Genomic DNA, 13,715 nt, shown 5'->3' with positions numbered 1-13,715 from the left:
ATGCGTTGTTGTGACTCCACACACAGAGATAATACGTTGGTTGTGACTCCATGACACCAAAGAGATAATACGTTGGTTGTTGACTCCACCACACAGAGATAATTATTGTGTTGTTGTAACTTCCACCACCAAGAGATAATACGTTGGTTGTTGACTCATGAACACAGAGAAATGCACACCCTTCAAAGTATGGAATGGATAATGGTTGCTGCTGCAACGAATATCACTCACACTCATTCCGGGTATTGGGATAATTGTTAGGTGTTCTGTGATATCAGGCAGATGGAGTAAACCCGAAAAGTGGTTGCCCCCTAAGAACCTCCAACATACCTTCTAAGATGTGTGGCCATGAAAACTTGTAGGTTTAAAGATTACATTGTAATTAGACCTCATTGTTCCCGTTGCTACGATGTCGCGATGCCACTAGAAGCCACAATAATTTTGCTACACTTGCAATAACATCTTGCTAACCATATGTATGTGACCAAAAATCATTTTGTTCCTTGATTATGACCAATTCCTCTCCGATCCGAATCGGTCTTTCCCCTTGCAGTAAGCTGGGGCCGCTCCTGGGATATGTTGCCTCCCTCTGGAATGTTGATGGTCTTGCCTAATTTCCGTGCCCTAGCTCCTCTGGAGCTTCCCTCTGTTCATCAATCGGGGTTCAACGCCATCCAGTATTCAGGGATTGACTGTTGAACCACCTGCTGCTGCCTTGGCTCTGAGATACAGGGATTGACTGTTGAACCTGAGATACAGGGATTGACTGTTGAACCACCTGCTGCTGACTAAAGCAAAGCCTGCAAATTGTCCAAGGAATTCCAGTGCCCCCCTATGTTTTTCCTCTTGGAAGTGGAACACAACCTAGCAGTCCTATTTGCCATTTCTTATGTACTACATTTACATTAGATTAATTTAGTAAACACTCTTATCCAGAGCGATTTACAGAGGCAATTAGGATTAAGTGCCTTGCTCAAGGGCACATCAACCGAGTTTTACCTTGTCAGGTCGGAGATTCGAACCACTGACCTTTCGGTAACTGGCCCAGCGCTCGGCTACCTGCCGCCGCTATGTATGATGGCATTCCTATTCCAGGGTGAGAGACAATAAGATGGATGTGCATGGTGTCTTTAGAGGGTGACATCAAGGCATGGAAAAATAGTTGGTTCCAGTGAAGTGGTGCCGTTGGCAGTGTGGCCATTACAGTATGCCTACTGCATGTGTTKACCAGCAGTGTGAATAGTGTAACTGGTTCCTTACAATTCATCATTAGGAGGTCTTAGGTCCCTCTCGCCTCCATGCTCTCCAAGCACATCCTGTCTTTCAGTTTGACTGGCAAATGCTCCTATTCACTTAATCCCAGGAAGGCAGGCTGAGTGTGTGAGTCTGTGAGTGAGTGTGTGGAGCAGGGAGCTGGTGTTTAATTGTCCCGGTAGTGTTAGCGACACCACAGGCATCAGAGAGCTGTACTGATACTGATCTGCTCGTTAGACACCATTATTCCCCATGCAGCTCTGACACACACCGCCTCCTCCTCTGTCACACAGCTTAGTGGAACGCACCAATCACAACGCCAGATCTGACTGATTGACCCCTGACCTCAACCGTGTGGTGATGTCATAGACAAGGAGGGATGTTCAGTGGGGTAGGTGGTCAGATAATTTGTTAAAACAGTGGTGCATAGGACGGGACCCTAAATCCCTCCACCTCTTGTTTCTCAATCACACACATTCCAGGGCGTGATGAAAGGGTGTCATGTTTCACTGGGCTGTAGTGGAGCCAGCGACCCCAGAGGCTGTGGGCCTCACAGGGGTAATGGTTGTCCCACTGGAGGATAGCTGTGAGGTGAACACGCCTGACCTTACAGCTCTTTGCCCCTATAGAATAAACACCGACTAGACAGTGACATGGAGAACACAAGTCCCTTCTCTCACTTCACCAGATCACTAACATGTCTGAGGCCAATAGTGGCTTGGAATATATAAGACTGGTTGTCACCATGTACTTATTTGGTCGAAGGCTCTCCAATTACATACACTGAGTATACCAAACATTAGGAACACTTTCCTAATATTGAGTTGCACCCCCCCTTTTGCCCTCAGAACAGCCCCAGTTCATTACATTTACATTTAAGTCATTTAGCAGACGCTCTTATCCAGAGCGACTTACAAGTTGGTGCATTCACCTTATGATGTCCAGTGGAACAACCACTTTACAATAGTGCATCTAACTCCTAAGGGGGGGGGGGGGTGGGTAGAAGATTACTTTATCTATCTAGGTATTCTAAAGAGGTGGGGTTTCAGGTGTTCGGAAGGTGTGAGTTGATTCGCTGACCTGCGTCGTGGGGGAGTTGTTCCACATTGGGGTCCAGGCAGCGAACAGTTTTGACTGGGCTGAGCGGGAGCTGTACTTCCTCAGAGGTAGGGAGGCGAGCAGGCCAGAGGTGGATGAACGCAGTGCCTTGTTTGGGTGTAGGGCCTGATCAGAGCCTGAAGGTACGGAGGTGCCGTTCCCCTCACAGCTCGTAGGCAAGCACCATGGCTTGTAGCGGATGCGAGCTTCAACTGGAAGCACGTTGGAGAGCGGAGGAGCGGGTGACGTGAGAGAACTTGGGAAGGTTGAAACACCAGACGGGCTGCGGCGTTCTGGATGGTTGTAGGGGTTAATCTCGCACAGGCAGGGAGCCCAGCACACAGCGAGTTGCAGTAATCCGACGGGAGATGACAAGTGCCTGGATTAGGACTTGCGCCGCTTCCTGTGTGAGGCAGGGTCGTACTCTGCGAATGTTGTAGAGCATGAACCTACAGGAACGGGTCACCGCCTAATGTTGGTTGAGAACGACAGGGTGTTGCCAGGATCACGCCAAGGTTCTTAGCGCTCTGGAGGAGGACACATGGAGTTGTCAACCGTGATGGCAAGATCAATGGAACGGGCAGTCCTTCCCCGGGAGGAAGAGCACTCCGTCTGCAGAGTTTTCAGCTTGAGGTGGTGATCCGTCATCCACACTGATATGTCTGCCAGACATGCAGATGCGATTCGCCACCTGGTTATCAGAAGGGAAAGGAGAAGATTAATTGTGTGTCGCTGCGATAGCAATGATAGGGAGACCATGTGAGGATATGACAGAGCCAAGTGACTTGGTGTTAGCGAGAATAGGAGAGGGCCTAGAACAGAGCCCTGGGGGACACCAGTGGTGTAGAGCACGTGGTGCGGAAGACAGATTCTCGCCAACGCCATGGTAGGAAGCGACCTGTCAGGTAGACGCAATCCAAGCGTGGGCCGCGCCGAGATGCCCAACTCGGAGAGGGTGGAGCGAGAGGATCTGATGGTTACAGTATCAAATGCAGCCGATAGTCTAGAAGGATGAGAGAGAAGGAGAGAGAGTTAGCTTAGCAGTGCGGAGCGCCTTCCGTGACACAGAGAAGAGCAGTCTCAGTTGAATGACTAGTCTTGAAACCTGACTGATTTGGATCAAGAAGGTCATTCTGAGAGAGATAGCAGGAGAGCTGGCCAAGGACGGCACGTTCAAGAGTTTTGGAGAAGAAAGAAAGAAGGGGATCCTGGTCTGTAGTTGTTGACATCAGAGGGGATCGAGGTGTAGGTTTTTTCAGAAGGGTGCAACTCTCGCTCTCTTGAAGGCGGAAGGGAGTAGCCAGCGGTCAAGGATGAGTTTGATGAGCGAGTGAGGTAGGGAGAAGGTCTCCGGAAATGGTCTGGAGAAGAGAGGAGGGATAGGGTCAAGCGGCGCAGGTTGTGTGGCGGCCGGCCGTCACAAGACGCGAGATTTATCTGGAGAAGGGGGAGAAAGAGGTCAAAGCACAGGGTAGGGCAGTGTGAGCAGAACCCAGCGTGTCGTTTGACTTAGCAAACGATGATCGATGTCGTCGACCTTCTTTTCAAAATGGTTGACGAAGTCATCCGCAGAGAGGGAGGGGGGGGGGAGGATTCAGGAGGGAGGAGAAGTGCAAAGAGCTTCCTAGGGTTAGAGGCAGATGCTTGAATTTAGAGTGGTAGAAAGTGGCTTTAGCAGCAGAGACAGAAGAGAGAATGTAGAGAGAGGAGTGAAAGGATGCCAGGTCCCAGGAGGCGAGTTTTCCTCCATTTCGCTCGCTGCCCGAGCCTGTTCTGTGAGCTCGCAATGAGTCGTCGAGCCAGGAGCAGGAGGGGAGGACCGAGCCGGCCTGGAGGATAGGGGACATAGAGAGTCAAAGGATGCAGAAAGGGAGGAGAGGAGGGTGAGGAGGCAGAATCAGGAGATAGGTTGGAGAAGGTTTGGCAGAGGGAAAGATGATAGGATGGAAGGGAGAGAGTAGCGGGGGAGAGAGAGAGAAGGTTGGGACGGCGCGATACCATCCGAGTAGGGCAGTGTGGGAAGTGTTAGATGAGAGCGAGAGGGAAAAGGATACAAGGTAGTGGTCAGAGACTTGGAGGGGAGTTGCAATGAGATTAGTGGGAAGAACAGCATCTATAAAGATGAGGTCAAGCGTATTGCCTGCCTTGTGAGTAGGGGCGGAAGGTGAGAGGGGTGAGTCAAAAGAGGAGAGGAGTGGAAAGAAGAGGCAGGAGAGGAGTGAGTCAAAGGTAGACGTGGGGAGGTTAATCACCAGAACTGTGAGAGGTGAGCCCATCTCAGGAAAGGAGCTTATCAAGTGCGCATGCTGCATTGCATGAACTCTCAAGGAACCTGGGGGCGATAAATGATAAGGATGTTAAAGCTTGAAAGGGCTGGTAACTGTGAGAAGCATGGAATTCAAAGGAGGCGATAGACAGATGGGTCAGGGGAAAAGAGAGAATGTCCACTTGGGGAGATGAGGATCCCAGTGCCACACACCCGCTGACCAGAAGCTCTCGGGGTGTGCGAGAACACGTGGAGACGAGGAGAGAGCCAGTAGGAGTAGCAGTTTATCAGTGGAATCCATGTTTCCTCAGTGCAAGAAGTCGAGGGACTGGGAGGGAAGCATAGGCCTGAGATGACTCTGCCTTGTGTGGGCCGCAGATCGCAGTTCCAGAGCTGCGGAGACTGGAGCTCCACGTGGGTCGTGCCGCCTGGGACCACAGGCACGGCCACGCGGTGTGAAGCGTTTGTGTGGTCTGTGCAGAGAGGAGAGAAGAGGGGATAGGACAGACACAAGTAGTATGACAGGCTACAGAAGAGGCTACGCATAATGCAAAGGAGATTGGAATGACAAGTGGACTAACACGTCGTCGAATGTTAGAAAGTCTAAACTTACGTTGCAAGAAATCTTATTGACTAAAATATACAGTGCTGCATCGAAGTAAGGCTAGCTAGCAGTGGCTGCGTTGTTGACTAGTTTGAAGGAGTGTAGCTGGCTAGTACCTCGGTAATGGCTAGGTAACTGGAACATTACTCAAACTACACAATTATCTTGACAGCAAAGACAACTATGTAGCTAGCTAACACTACACTAACCAAGTCGTTCCGTTGCAATGTATGTAAATGTGATTAGTCTCACAGTGCTGCTATTCGGTAGACGGTAGCCGTTGCTAGCTGGGCGCTAGCTAGCAGTGTTTCCTACGTTAACAGGGACGACAAATAGCTGGCTAGCTAACTTGTAAATCGATAATTATCTAAACTAAATAACACTCTAAACGTACACAAGTGTCCGAACGAAAGCAAAGACAACTATGTAGCTAGCTAACACTACGCTAATCAAGTCTTGTCGTTGAATGTAATAGTTTCTACGTGCTGCTATTCGGTAGACGTTGGCTAGCTGCTGGCTAGCTGCTGGCTAGCTAGCAGTGTTTCCTACGTTAAGAGGGACGACAAATAGCTGGCTAGCTAACCTCGGTAAATTCGAAGACAGCAAAGACAACACGTAGATATGGAACAGCTCGTAACACTACGCTAATCAAGTCGTTCCGTTGAATGTAAATAGTTTCTACAGTGCTGCTATTCGGTAGACGGTGGACGTTGGCTAGCTGGCTAGCTGCTGGCCAGATAGCAGTGTTGACTACGTTAGGACGACGAATTACGATAACTACGATAAACTACGATAAACTACACAATTATCTTTGATACAAAGACGGCTATGTAGCTAGCTAAAAATAATTGCTAAGATCAGACAAATCAAACCGTTGTACTATAATGAAATGTAATGAAAAGTAATACTACCAGCTGCGCGAAGTGTGAAATGCGACCGCTCGCTCCAACCCGGAAGTAAGAGTCCAGGGCATGGACTCTACAAGGTGTCGAAAGCGTTCCACAGGGATTCTGGCCCATCTTGACTTCAATTGGCTGGATGTCCTTTGGGTGGTGGACCATTCTTGATACACACAGGAAACTGTTGAGTGTGAAAATCCCAGCAGTGTTGCAGTTCTTGACATACCGGTGCGCCCGGCACCTACTACCAAAGGCACTTAAATCTTTTGTCTTGCCCGTTCACCATCTGAATGGCCCACATACACAATGTTTCGAGGCTTAAAAATCCTTCTTTAACCTGTCTCCTCCCCTTCATCTACACTAATTGAAGTGGATTTAACAAGTGACATCAATAAGTGATCCCAGCTTTCACCAGGATTCACCTGGTCAGTCTATGTCATGAAAAGAGCAGGTGTTCTTAATGTTTTGTACACTCAGTGTAGATCTCTGTGGTCATTCTGCAAGGACATTGGGACATGATTATGGTATGCTGGTCTCATATTTGCAGTATAAACAAATGCAAATGTTATGATGGCAACTGATTCCATGGTACCTTGAGTTCTGTCATCTCCTAGGGGGCAGTAGTGCTCTTTTAGCCCCAGAGCCATATACATTATAGTACTTATATATCTCTCTATCAATGGCTTTGCTCAACCCTGCTATGTGTTGACTAGTTAGTTAACAGCTGACCTGTATGTTATTCTCCTCAATGAATAGTTTTCTGGCTGATACATTTTTTTATAATGGTTCTTTTGAATTATGCGGGAGCAAGAAAGCTGATTGGAGTGCGGTGCATAGCTACAGAACTCATTATAGCTCTCTGAACCCTGACCCACACTGTTCATGTATTCCTCATTAGCTGTCAACTGTTGTCATGGTTTCACCAAGGCTAGGAACATTTGTGTGGCACTTGGACACGGGTTAGGTGTTGTACCTGTGTTGAAATGAATACTTTAACGTTTGAACAAGTGTATTTATATTCCATATTTCTCTCGAGGCTTGCCTGGTCCATGATTCCCACCCACAAGGGAGGCTGTATGGCGGTAATATTATAGTAGCCTAGTTGACAGTTACAAATGGCTGAGCTGACTAATCAGATTAAATTAGGCTGTAGTCACACTTTAGTGAGAATTGTAATGAGATTACATTAGATGGCAGCTACTGATGGCCTGTCATGGCTGACTCCGGTGCTCCCACCTCAACTCCTCTCTGGGGCTGCCTGTGATTCCCTGTATACAGGGCTACAGCCTGGATCCAGTTCACACCCAACACCTCAGACAAGACCACAGAGCAGAGCCCGGAATACAAACACACATCATTCAGATGGAGCAGGTGAAAGGCATCTACAGAGAAACAGCTCTGCCTATGAATGGAGGGATTATTACAATTATGTGGAGGAGCATTGCTGAAATCCTTCACATCCTTCTATGTTATCAGTAATGTCCATGAAGGCATCTGCTCCAAAGAATGGTTTAGTTGTATTGTTCAAACTATACTATAGATTAGGAACATTGAAAAATTTGCTCATAGTGATGAACATCAATATGACAGATTTATTTCAAGTATATTGTAATTGTGTAATGCCTATTTAGTGACAACCTAGCTGCATTGTTTTGTTGTGACTCAGTCCTGCCATTGTGTTCATAGGAAAAGGTTGTCCCCTTCCTGGAAATGATGGTTGGAAACCCCAACGTTATGGGGTTAATGTTAGAGTCACATTCCTACATTCCAACCAGGGGGGAAGGAACACTGTGTTTGGGTTTTTCCGTGTGTGTGTTTTATGTCTATGTAAGTAAATATGTGTTTCTGTATGTCCTTGGAGAGAGAGAGAGAGAGAGAGAGAGAGAGAGAGAGGAGAGAGAGAGAGAGAGAAGAGAGTGCTGTGTGTGTGTGTGTGTGTGTGTGTGGTGTGTGTGTGTGTGTGTGTGTGTGTGTGTGTGTGTGTGTGTGTGTGTGTGTGTGTGTGTGTGTGTAATACCGTATGTGTGTGTGACAGAGTTGTGGGTGTTGTGATGATGGAATTAGAGAACAGCATTCTGGCTGGCACCGCTGGTCGTCTTGGCGACATCATAGTGAGTAGCGATGTCATTTGTCAGTGTGTGTGTTTATGCAAGGAGCCCAGAGTCTGATGCAGATTTCACTAGTGGATTACTCGTAGTGGAGGAGCTGTGGGCCAAACCAACGGCAGTCGCAACGACACCCAACCATAATAGAGATTAAATGAAAAAGCAAAATCAGGAGATATAATTAGATGGCTGTGGAAGGATTGTGTTTATATTTAGGGGGGCCCGTTTGGGGCTATAGGAGGTCGCTTTGCATCGGAACATCTGTCAAAGCGTGTGTTTCAGTGAGGTAAGAACATTCTCGCCTAAACACAGGTTCCTCGTTAGCCTGGAAATAGCAATACAGCCCCATTCTGGCCAACACAGAGATAATGCACGTTTTCTTCCGCCACATAATGCTAATCTTTTTTTATTGCAGCGAAAGAGAGGGAAATTTGCCCTGTGCTGCAAGAGTGCTTATACGAGAACAGGCAGCATTGTGAGCAAGCTTTGATTAAAAAAATACTCACTTTGTAGTTTTTTAATCATCTCAGAGTATTAACAAGCTTTGCTGATAAGAAAACAAATAAAAATGAAATATAAAATCAGAGAATAAACAAATGCAATTATCTATGGAAATGAATGTTGAAGCTGTGCAGATCAATCCTATTACTCGGGGGAGGGATTTGTAAACACTTACATTGATTATTGTTCTCCTGATCATTGTAGGGTTATGTTTTTATTTTCTTTCTGTTATCCTCCATAAGACGAATGGTGGTGTGGTGGGGGGGGGGGGGGTAAACCCTCCCTCAGGGGACTGGGGCAAACTGGCGGTCTGGAACAATGATCCAAATGTCAGATCACACTGTCAGAAATCTTTGATGAGATCCTGTAAGAGGACACAACTTTGTCCTCGTGTGGTGGTGGGTGGTGTTGTGGTGTGTGTGTGGTGGTGTGTGTGTGTGTGTGTGTGGTGTGTGTGTTGTGTGTGTGTGTGTGTGTGTGTGTGTGTGTGTGTGGTGTTGTGGTGTGTGTGTGATGGTTGTGTGTTTGTCTTCGTGCCTGCCGTGTGGGTCACTGTCCATCCAACGTGTGCGTACAAGCTTGGTTGTGTTTTGTTGTGGATGAGTGTATTACTGTGTAGTTGGACGATTACCCGCTCTTCCTTCATAAGACTTTGAAAAGCCTGTATGTGATTGACTGCACAGCAGGACTGACAAAGTCACAACAAAAGAATCAGTCTTTAATTTTTCCCCTTCAAAGATGCGTGAATATTCATTTTGACCGGGGGGGCGGATGTCGTACACAACCATGTGCATTGTTTCACTCTCAGCCGCTGTGAATGATGTCACAGTTGTGCGGCATGGGCCCATTCCCCACAGGACAACCTTTGTTATTATGCATAGTTTGGATACGAGTGTGTGGATGATACAATTGATTGGAATCGAAATAAGTGACTTTCAATTATAACGGCTCGCCAGCCAGAGGCTTACAGCTGTGGTGTTGTTAATCAGTCCAAATGACAGCTTGAGGTTTAGTCAAACCATAATAATGATTAAATATCTATTTAAATCATGGAATACTAAACCCCATATTGTCACGGGCTTAGACTGAAATTCACCAAATCTCACTGTAGAATGGGCTCATTAAATGCTAAACATCACACGCATGATTGAAGAAGTAATTTGCAAGGGGTTAATTAAGTAATTAGTGATCAGCGTGATTCACCATTGTGAGTTGGTTTTGGCGAGATAGTGGAGGGAGAGTTGGAGAGACCGTGTTCCTGCCCAGTGACAGCCCCAGTGGAAGGACCTCTGGGCTCCCACCCAGTGACAGCCCCAGTGGAAGGACCTCTGGGCTCCCACCCAGTGACAGCCCCAGTGGAAGGACCTCTGGGCTCCCATCAGAGAAACAGAAACAATCTCAATTCACTAGGAAACAGGATTTCCATATTCACATTTGGTGACCTACATCTCTTGTCCTCCTCAATAATAAGTCTGGCCCTCCTCAGACAGAACAAAGGGAAGACATTGTTTTCAGGCATGTGTAAAATGTCTGTGTGACATAGGTTACGTGCTGACCGGAGCAGGGGGCTCTAGGGCTGTGGCGGGTGAGGCTGGGCCTGGAGAGGCGCTCAGTGTGTAGGTGTGAGGAATGCATGGGCAGCTGGACAGCCCTGGTCCGGACAACACCAGCACAATGGACCAGTGTTCTGCTGCACAGCACCGACAGAACCCACAGACCCCACATGCAAGCCACGCAGACCCACTTGGACTGAAAGTCTTAGGGCACACGATAGAACTCACCACAGAACAGTGACATGAATGTGTCTGAATTATGTGCTGAGGATGCAGCTGTCTACGCCTGTGATTATTCCTGGTAGTTGACTGTTGTATCTTCTTGTCTGTGATATTCAGCCATCACAGCAGTAGTCTCTGGACAGGTCTCTCTGTGTAGATTCATTGAATGCCTGTCGTATCGTCGTGCAGTATGTTGACAGGTAGCTAAGCCTGTTACCCTGGGCCACGGGATTGATTAGTGGGCCCGGGTGGGGGGGCTCATTAGCTGAGTAGTGAGAGGGGACGAAGGGAGGAGGGGCAAATTGAAATGGTGTCTGACTCTGATGTGATGGTCTAATCTGGTCTAGCTCTCTGTTTAATTGACAGCTGTGATCTCACCCAGGCTCTGATGAGAGAAACTGGGACTGTTGCACAGATCCCATGAGACCATGTAAAACTGTGAACTGCAGACGTGTGTGTGTGTGCTAGCATATGTGTGTACTGAGCGCCAGAAGTGAGTCTACTTCAGTGAAACTGCTCAATCACCATGGACACCTCAGGACCTCTGGCTTTTGAAAGGCAGGCTTTATATCAAGATTAGAATGAACATTTCTCCAATCACATTCAATCGGTGGAATGTTTTTGATGAGACACCAGCCTACTCTTCAAGCCCCCTAATGCTGTTTTGCTCCCTCGTCTCGGTTTGTGTTCTGAGGCTTGACAGTCGTGCCTGCTACCTCAGTGAGCAGTGGCCCACGGGATGATGTCAGCTCAGTGTGAGAATAGCCCTGCTAGACTGTCACCTCACCTCTGTCTCCCACAGTCCTGCCAGCCAGCCTGCTTCTGCAGCATTGGCCCAATAAGGACATTTCTGGTGCTTTCTGTGGTGTTTTTCTTCTCCGTGGTCTATGATTGTAGGATATGTTGTTGCCCTCTCTGCATTACACCACTTTGACTGTCTATGTAGGCTATGTTGTGGTCTACACACAGCCCTCATGGTGTAAGGCCTATTATGACCTGGATAATGTGGCACCTCCCCCCTTCACACCACACAGCTCCCACCTTTCTGAAAACACACTCTCACCTTCACATACCTCACTCATACCAATACTCTCTTCCTCGTACCTTTCTTACTCATAACATACCCACACTCTCCACATTTGAATCAGTGTATGCCACATGAAGGTGAGTCATGTTTGAGAGTTTGACATATCTGTCTGGAGACTGAATGGTTCCATTGGAAGCCATTTGTGTTGATTTAGTTCTGGAATATTGATTAAGGAGTAGGGTCTGCATTTGACCTCATGACCTCCTGACCTGCTCAATCTGAGTTAGATGATTGACTAAGTGTTGGATGTCATCCCTCATTGTTTGTTTGACCTGAGCCGTGAACTCTACCTTAGATACGGCCTTAACGCTTTCTTCAACAACCTCCAGATTAGTCTCAGTACTTTAATAGCATTTTAACAGTATTGTGAGATTTGCATTGTGAAACTAGTTATGCTATACCGTTATACAGTTATTGTGTTACACTCTGATTTACCAAATTGATTTCTCAAAGGACAAGCCTTGCGGTGTGTTTGTTGAGTTAGGGTCTGCGTGGGCGACACTGACATATTAGTTCCACCCAGTTGATTTTAGTTTCTTCTTATTCCCAGCAAATGAAATGTAACCTGAGGGGACAATTAGAACTAGCGTACTGGGAATGGATTTGAACGTGTGTGCTGCACAATATACACGCTGCCCTCAGATGTGTTTAGACATACATTGCTGGAGTGATTAATGTTTAAGACCAGAGTGTATAATGTGCTCATGTATCTGAGCAACAYTGCAAGACCGATGAGATGAATAAGAAATAAGAATCGTTTTTGGGAGGAGGGAAATGCCAAGTGAGTAGAAAATAAAAATAGAGATGAATTGATGAGATAGAAAAGAGTGAGCCAAGGTGGCCGGGGGAGGTATGTGTGTTCTGCGGCTGCTTGAACAGTTAGAAAAATGGAGTGTCTGTGTCACTCCAAGGTCTGAACACACGCACTAAACATTCCACACAGCCAGGGGGAGAAGAGAAGGCAAGAGTCATTAACATAAAAAMAGGTCCTTCGACCAATCACAGACCGGGAGTGGGAATGTCGGGATGTGCAGGGACTGGTGGGTGTCAGGTTACTGAGCATTCTTCCCTCCCTCCACTGGCCAGAGAGAGGGATAGAGGAAGTCGGAGAAAGAGCAAAGGACAGTCTCATTCTTGCCCTCTGAGATCACAGTGCCGGAGAATGTGTTAGAATCTGACTAAGTCTTTCTGCCTGGGAGCGAGACAACAGGGAACTTTAACTGGTGGCTAGACACAGGGGTTGTTTCTAGGACACAGGGGTTGTTTCTAGGACACAGGGGTTGTTTCCAGGACACAGGGGTTGTTTCCAGGACACGGTTTGTTTCCAGGACACAGGGGTTGTTTCTAGGACACAGCGGTTGTTTCTAGGACACAGGGGTTGTTTCCAGGACACAGGGGTTGTTTCCAGGACACAGGGGTTTTTCTAGGACACAGGGGTTGTTTCCAGGACACAGGGGTTGTTTCCAGGACACAGGGGTTGTTTCCAGGACACAGGGGTTGTTTCCAGGACACAGGGGGTTGTTTCCAGGACACAGGGGTTATTTCCAGGACGAAATCTCTGCCCTGTTACTCCGGTCCGGAGTCTGTCGGACGGACTCGCACTATAGGGCTGAAAATGAACTATCTGGTGAGTGTGTAATGTCAATGTTTGTGGGTTTGCTGTTTTCATTGCTGTGTGAACACTTTGGTTAGGACATGCTAAATGCCCCAGCTGGGAAAGAGTAGAGAGGTGGAAAAAGAGAGGGAGGGCAGGACATTGAGGGACGAATAGGAAAAGAGTGGTGAGAACTTTAGTTTAAAAAAAAAGTGTATTCTTACCTTTTGTTGGTACTCAGCACGAGTTAATTTGTGTGCTGCGCTATGTGTACGTGTCTCATTATGTGTATTGGGTTGTGTGTTTTTAGATAGAAATGTGAAGTTARAATGCTACACTTACAATGGGAAATGTGGAATAATGAGAAAATAACAGAAGTAAACTCCCTAGTCTTTTTCATACCAGTTCTTGAAGAAAGGGTTCTGTCCTGTATGTTTTGGAAAGGCCCCTCTCTTCTGAAAGGGGAGAATTGGAGGGCTTAAGACACTTAGAAGAAAGGGCTTTGGAACAGCCAGACAGGAGAGAGAGCCAT

The 13,715-nt window shown here is 47.2% G+C and overlaps 1 protein-coding gene across 3 annotated transcripts in view; it reads left to right on the top strand.

The window, feature by feature from the left end:
* bcar1 (BCAR1 scaffold protein, Cas family member) overlaps positions 1 to 13,715 on the top strand; it is a 116,591-nt gene that overhangs the window by 48,246 nt on the left and 54,630 nt on the right. The window contains exon 1 of one of the 3 annotated variants that reach the window (XM_070435188.1): positions 12,179 to 13,216. The exons of the other annotated variants lie outside the window; for them this stretch is intronic. Coding sequence (XP_070291289.1) covers positions 13,205 to 13,216 — 12 coding nt within the window. The 5' untranslated portion in view covers positions 12,179 to 13,204. Of the gene's footprint in view, positions 1 to 12,178; positions 13,217 to 13,715 lie in introns of those variants that run through there. 3 annotated transcript variants of the gene reach the window in all.

Source organism: Salvelinus sp. IW2-2015, linkage group LG26 (assembly GCF_002910315.2).
Source record: "Salvelinus sp. IW2-2015 linkage group LG26, ASM291031v2, whole genome shotgun sequence".
NCBI lineage: Eukaryota > Metazoa > Chordata > Actinopteri > Salmoniformes > Salmonidae > Salvelinus > Salvelinus sp. IW2-2015.
The sequence above is the reverse complement of the archived record's forward strand: the minus strand, read 5'-3'. Positions and strand labels throughout refer to the sequence as shown.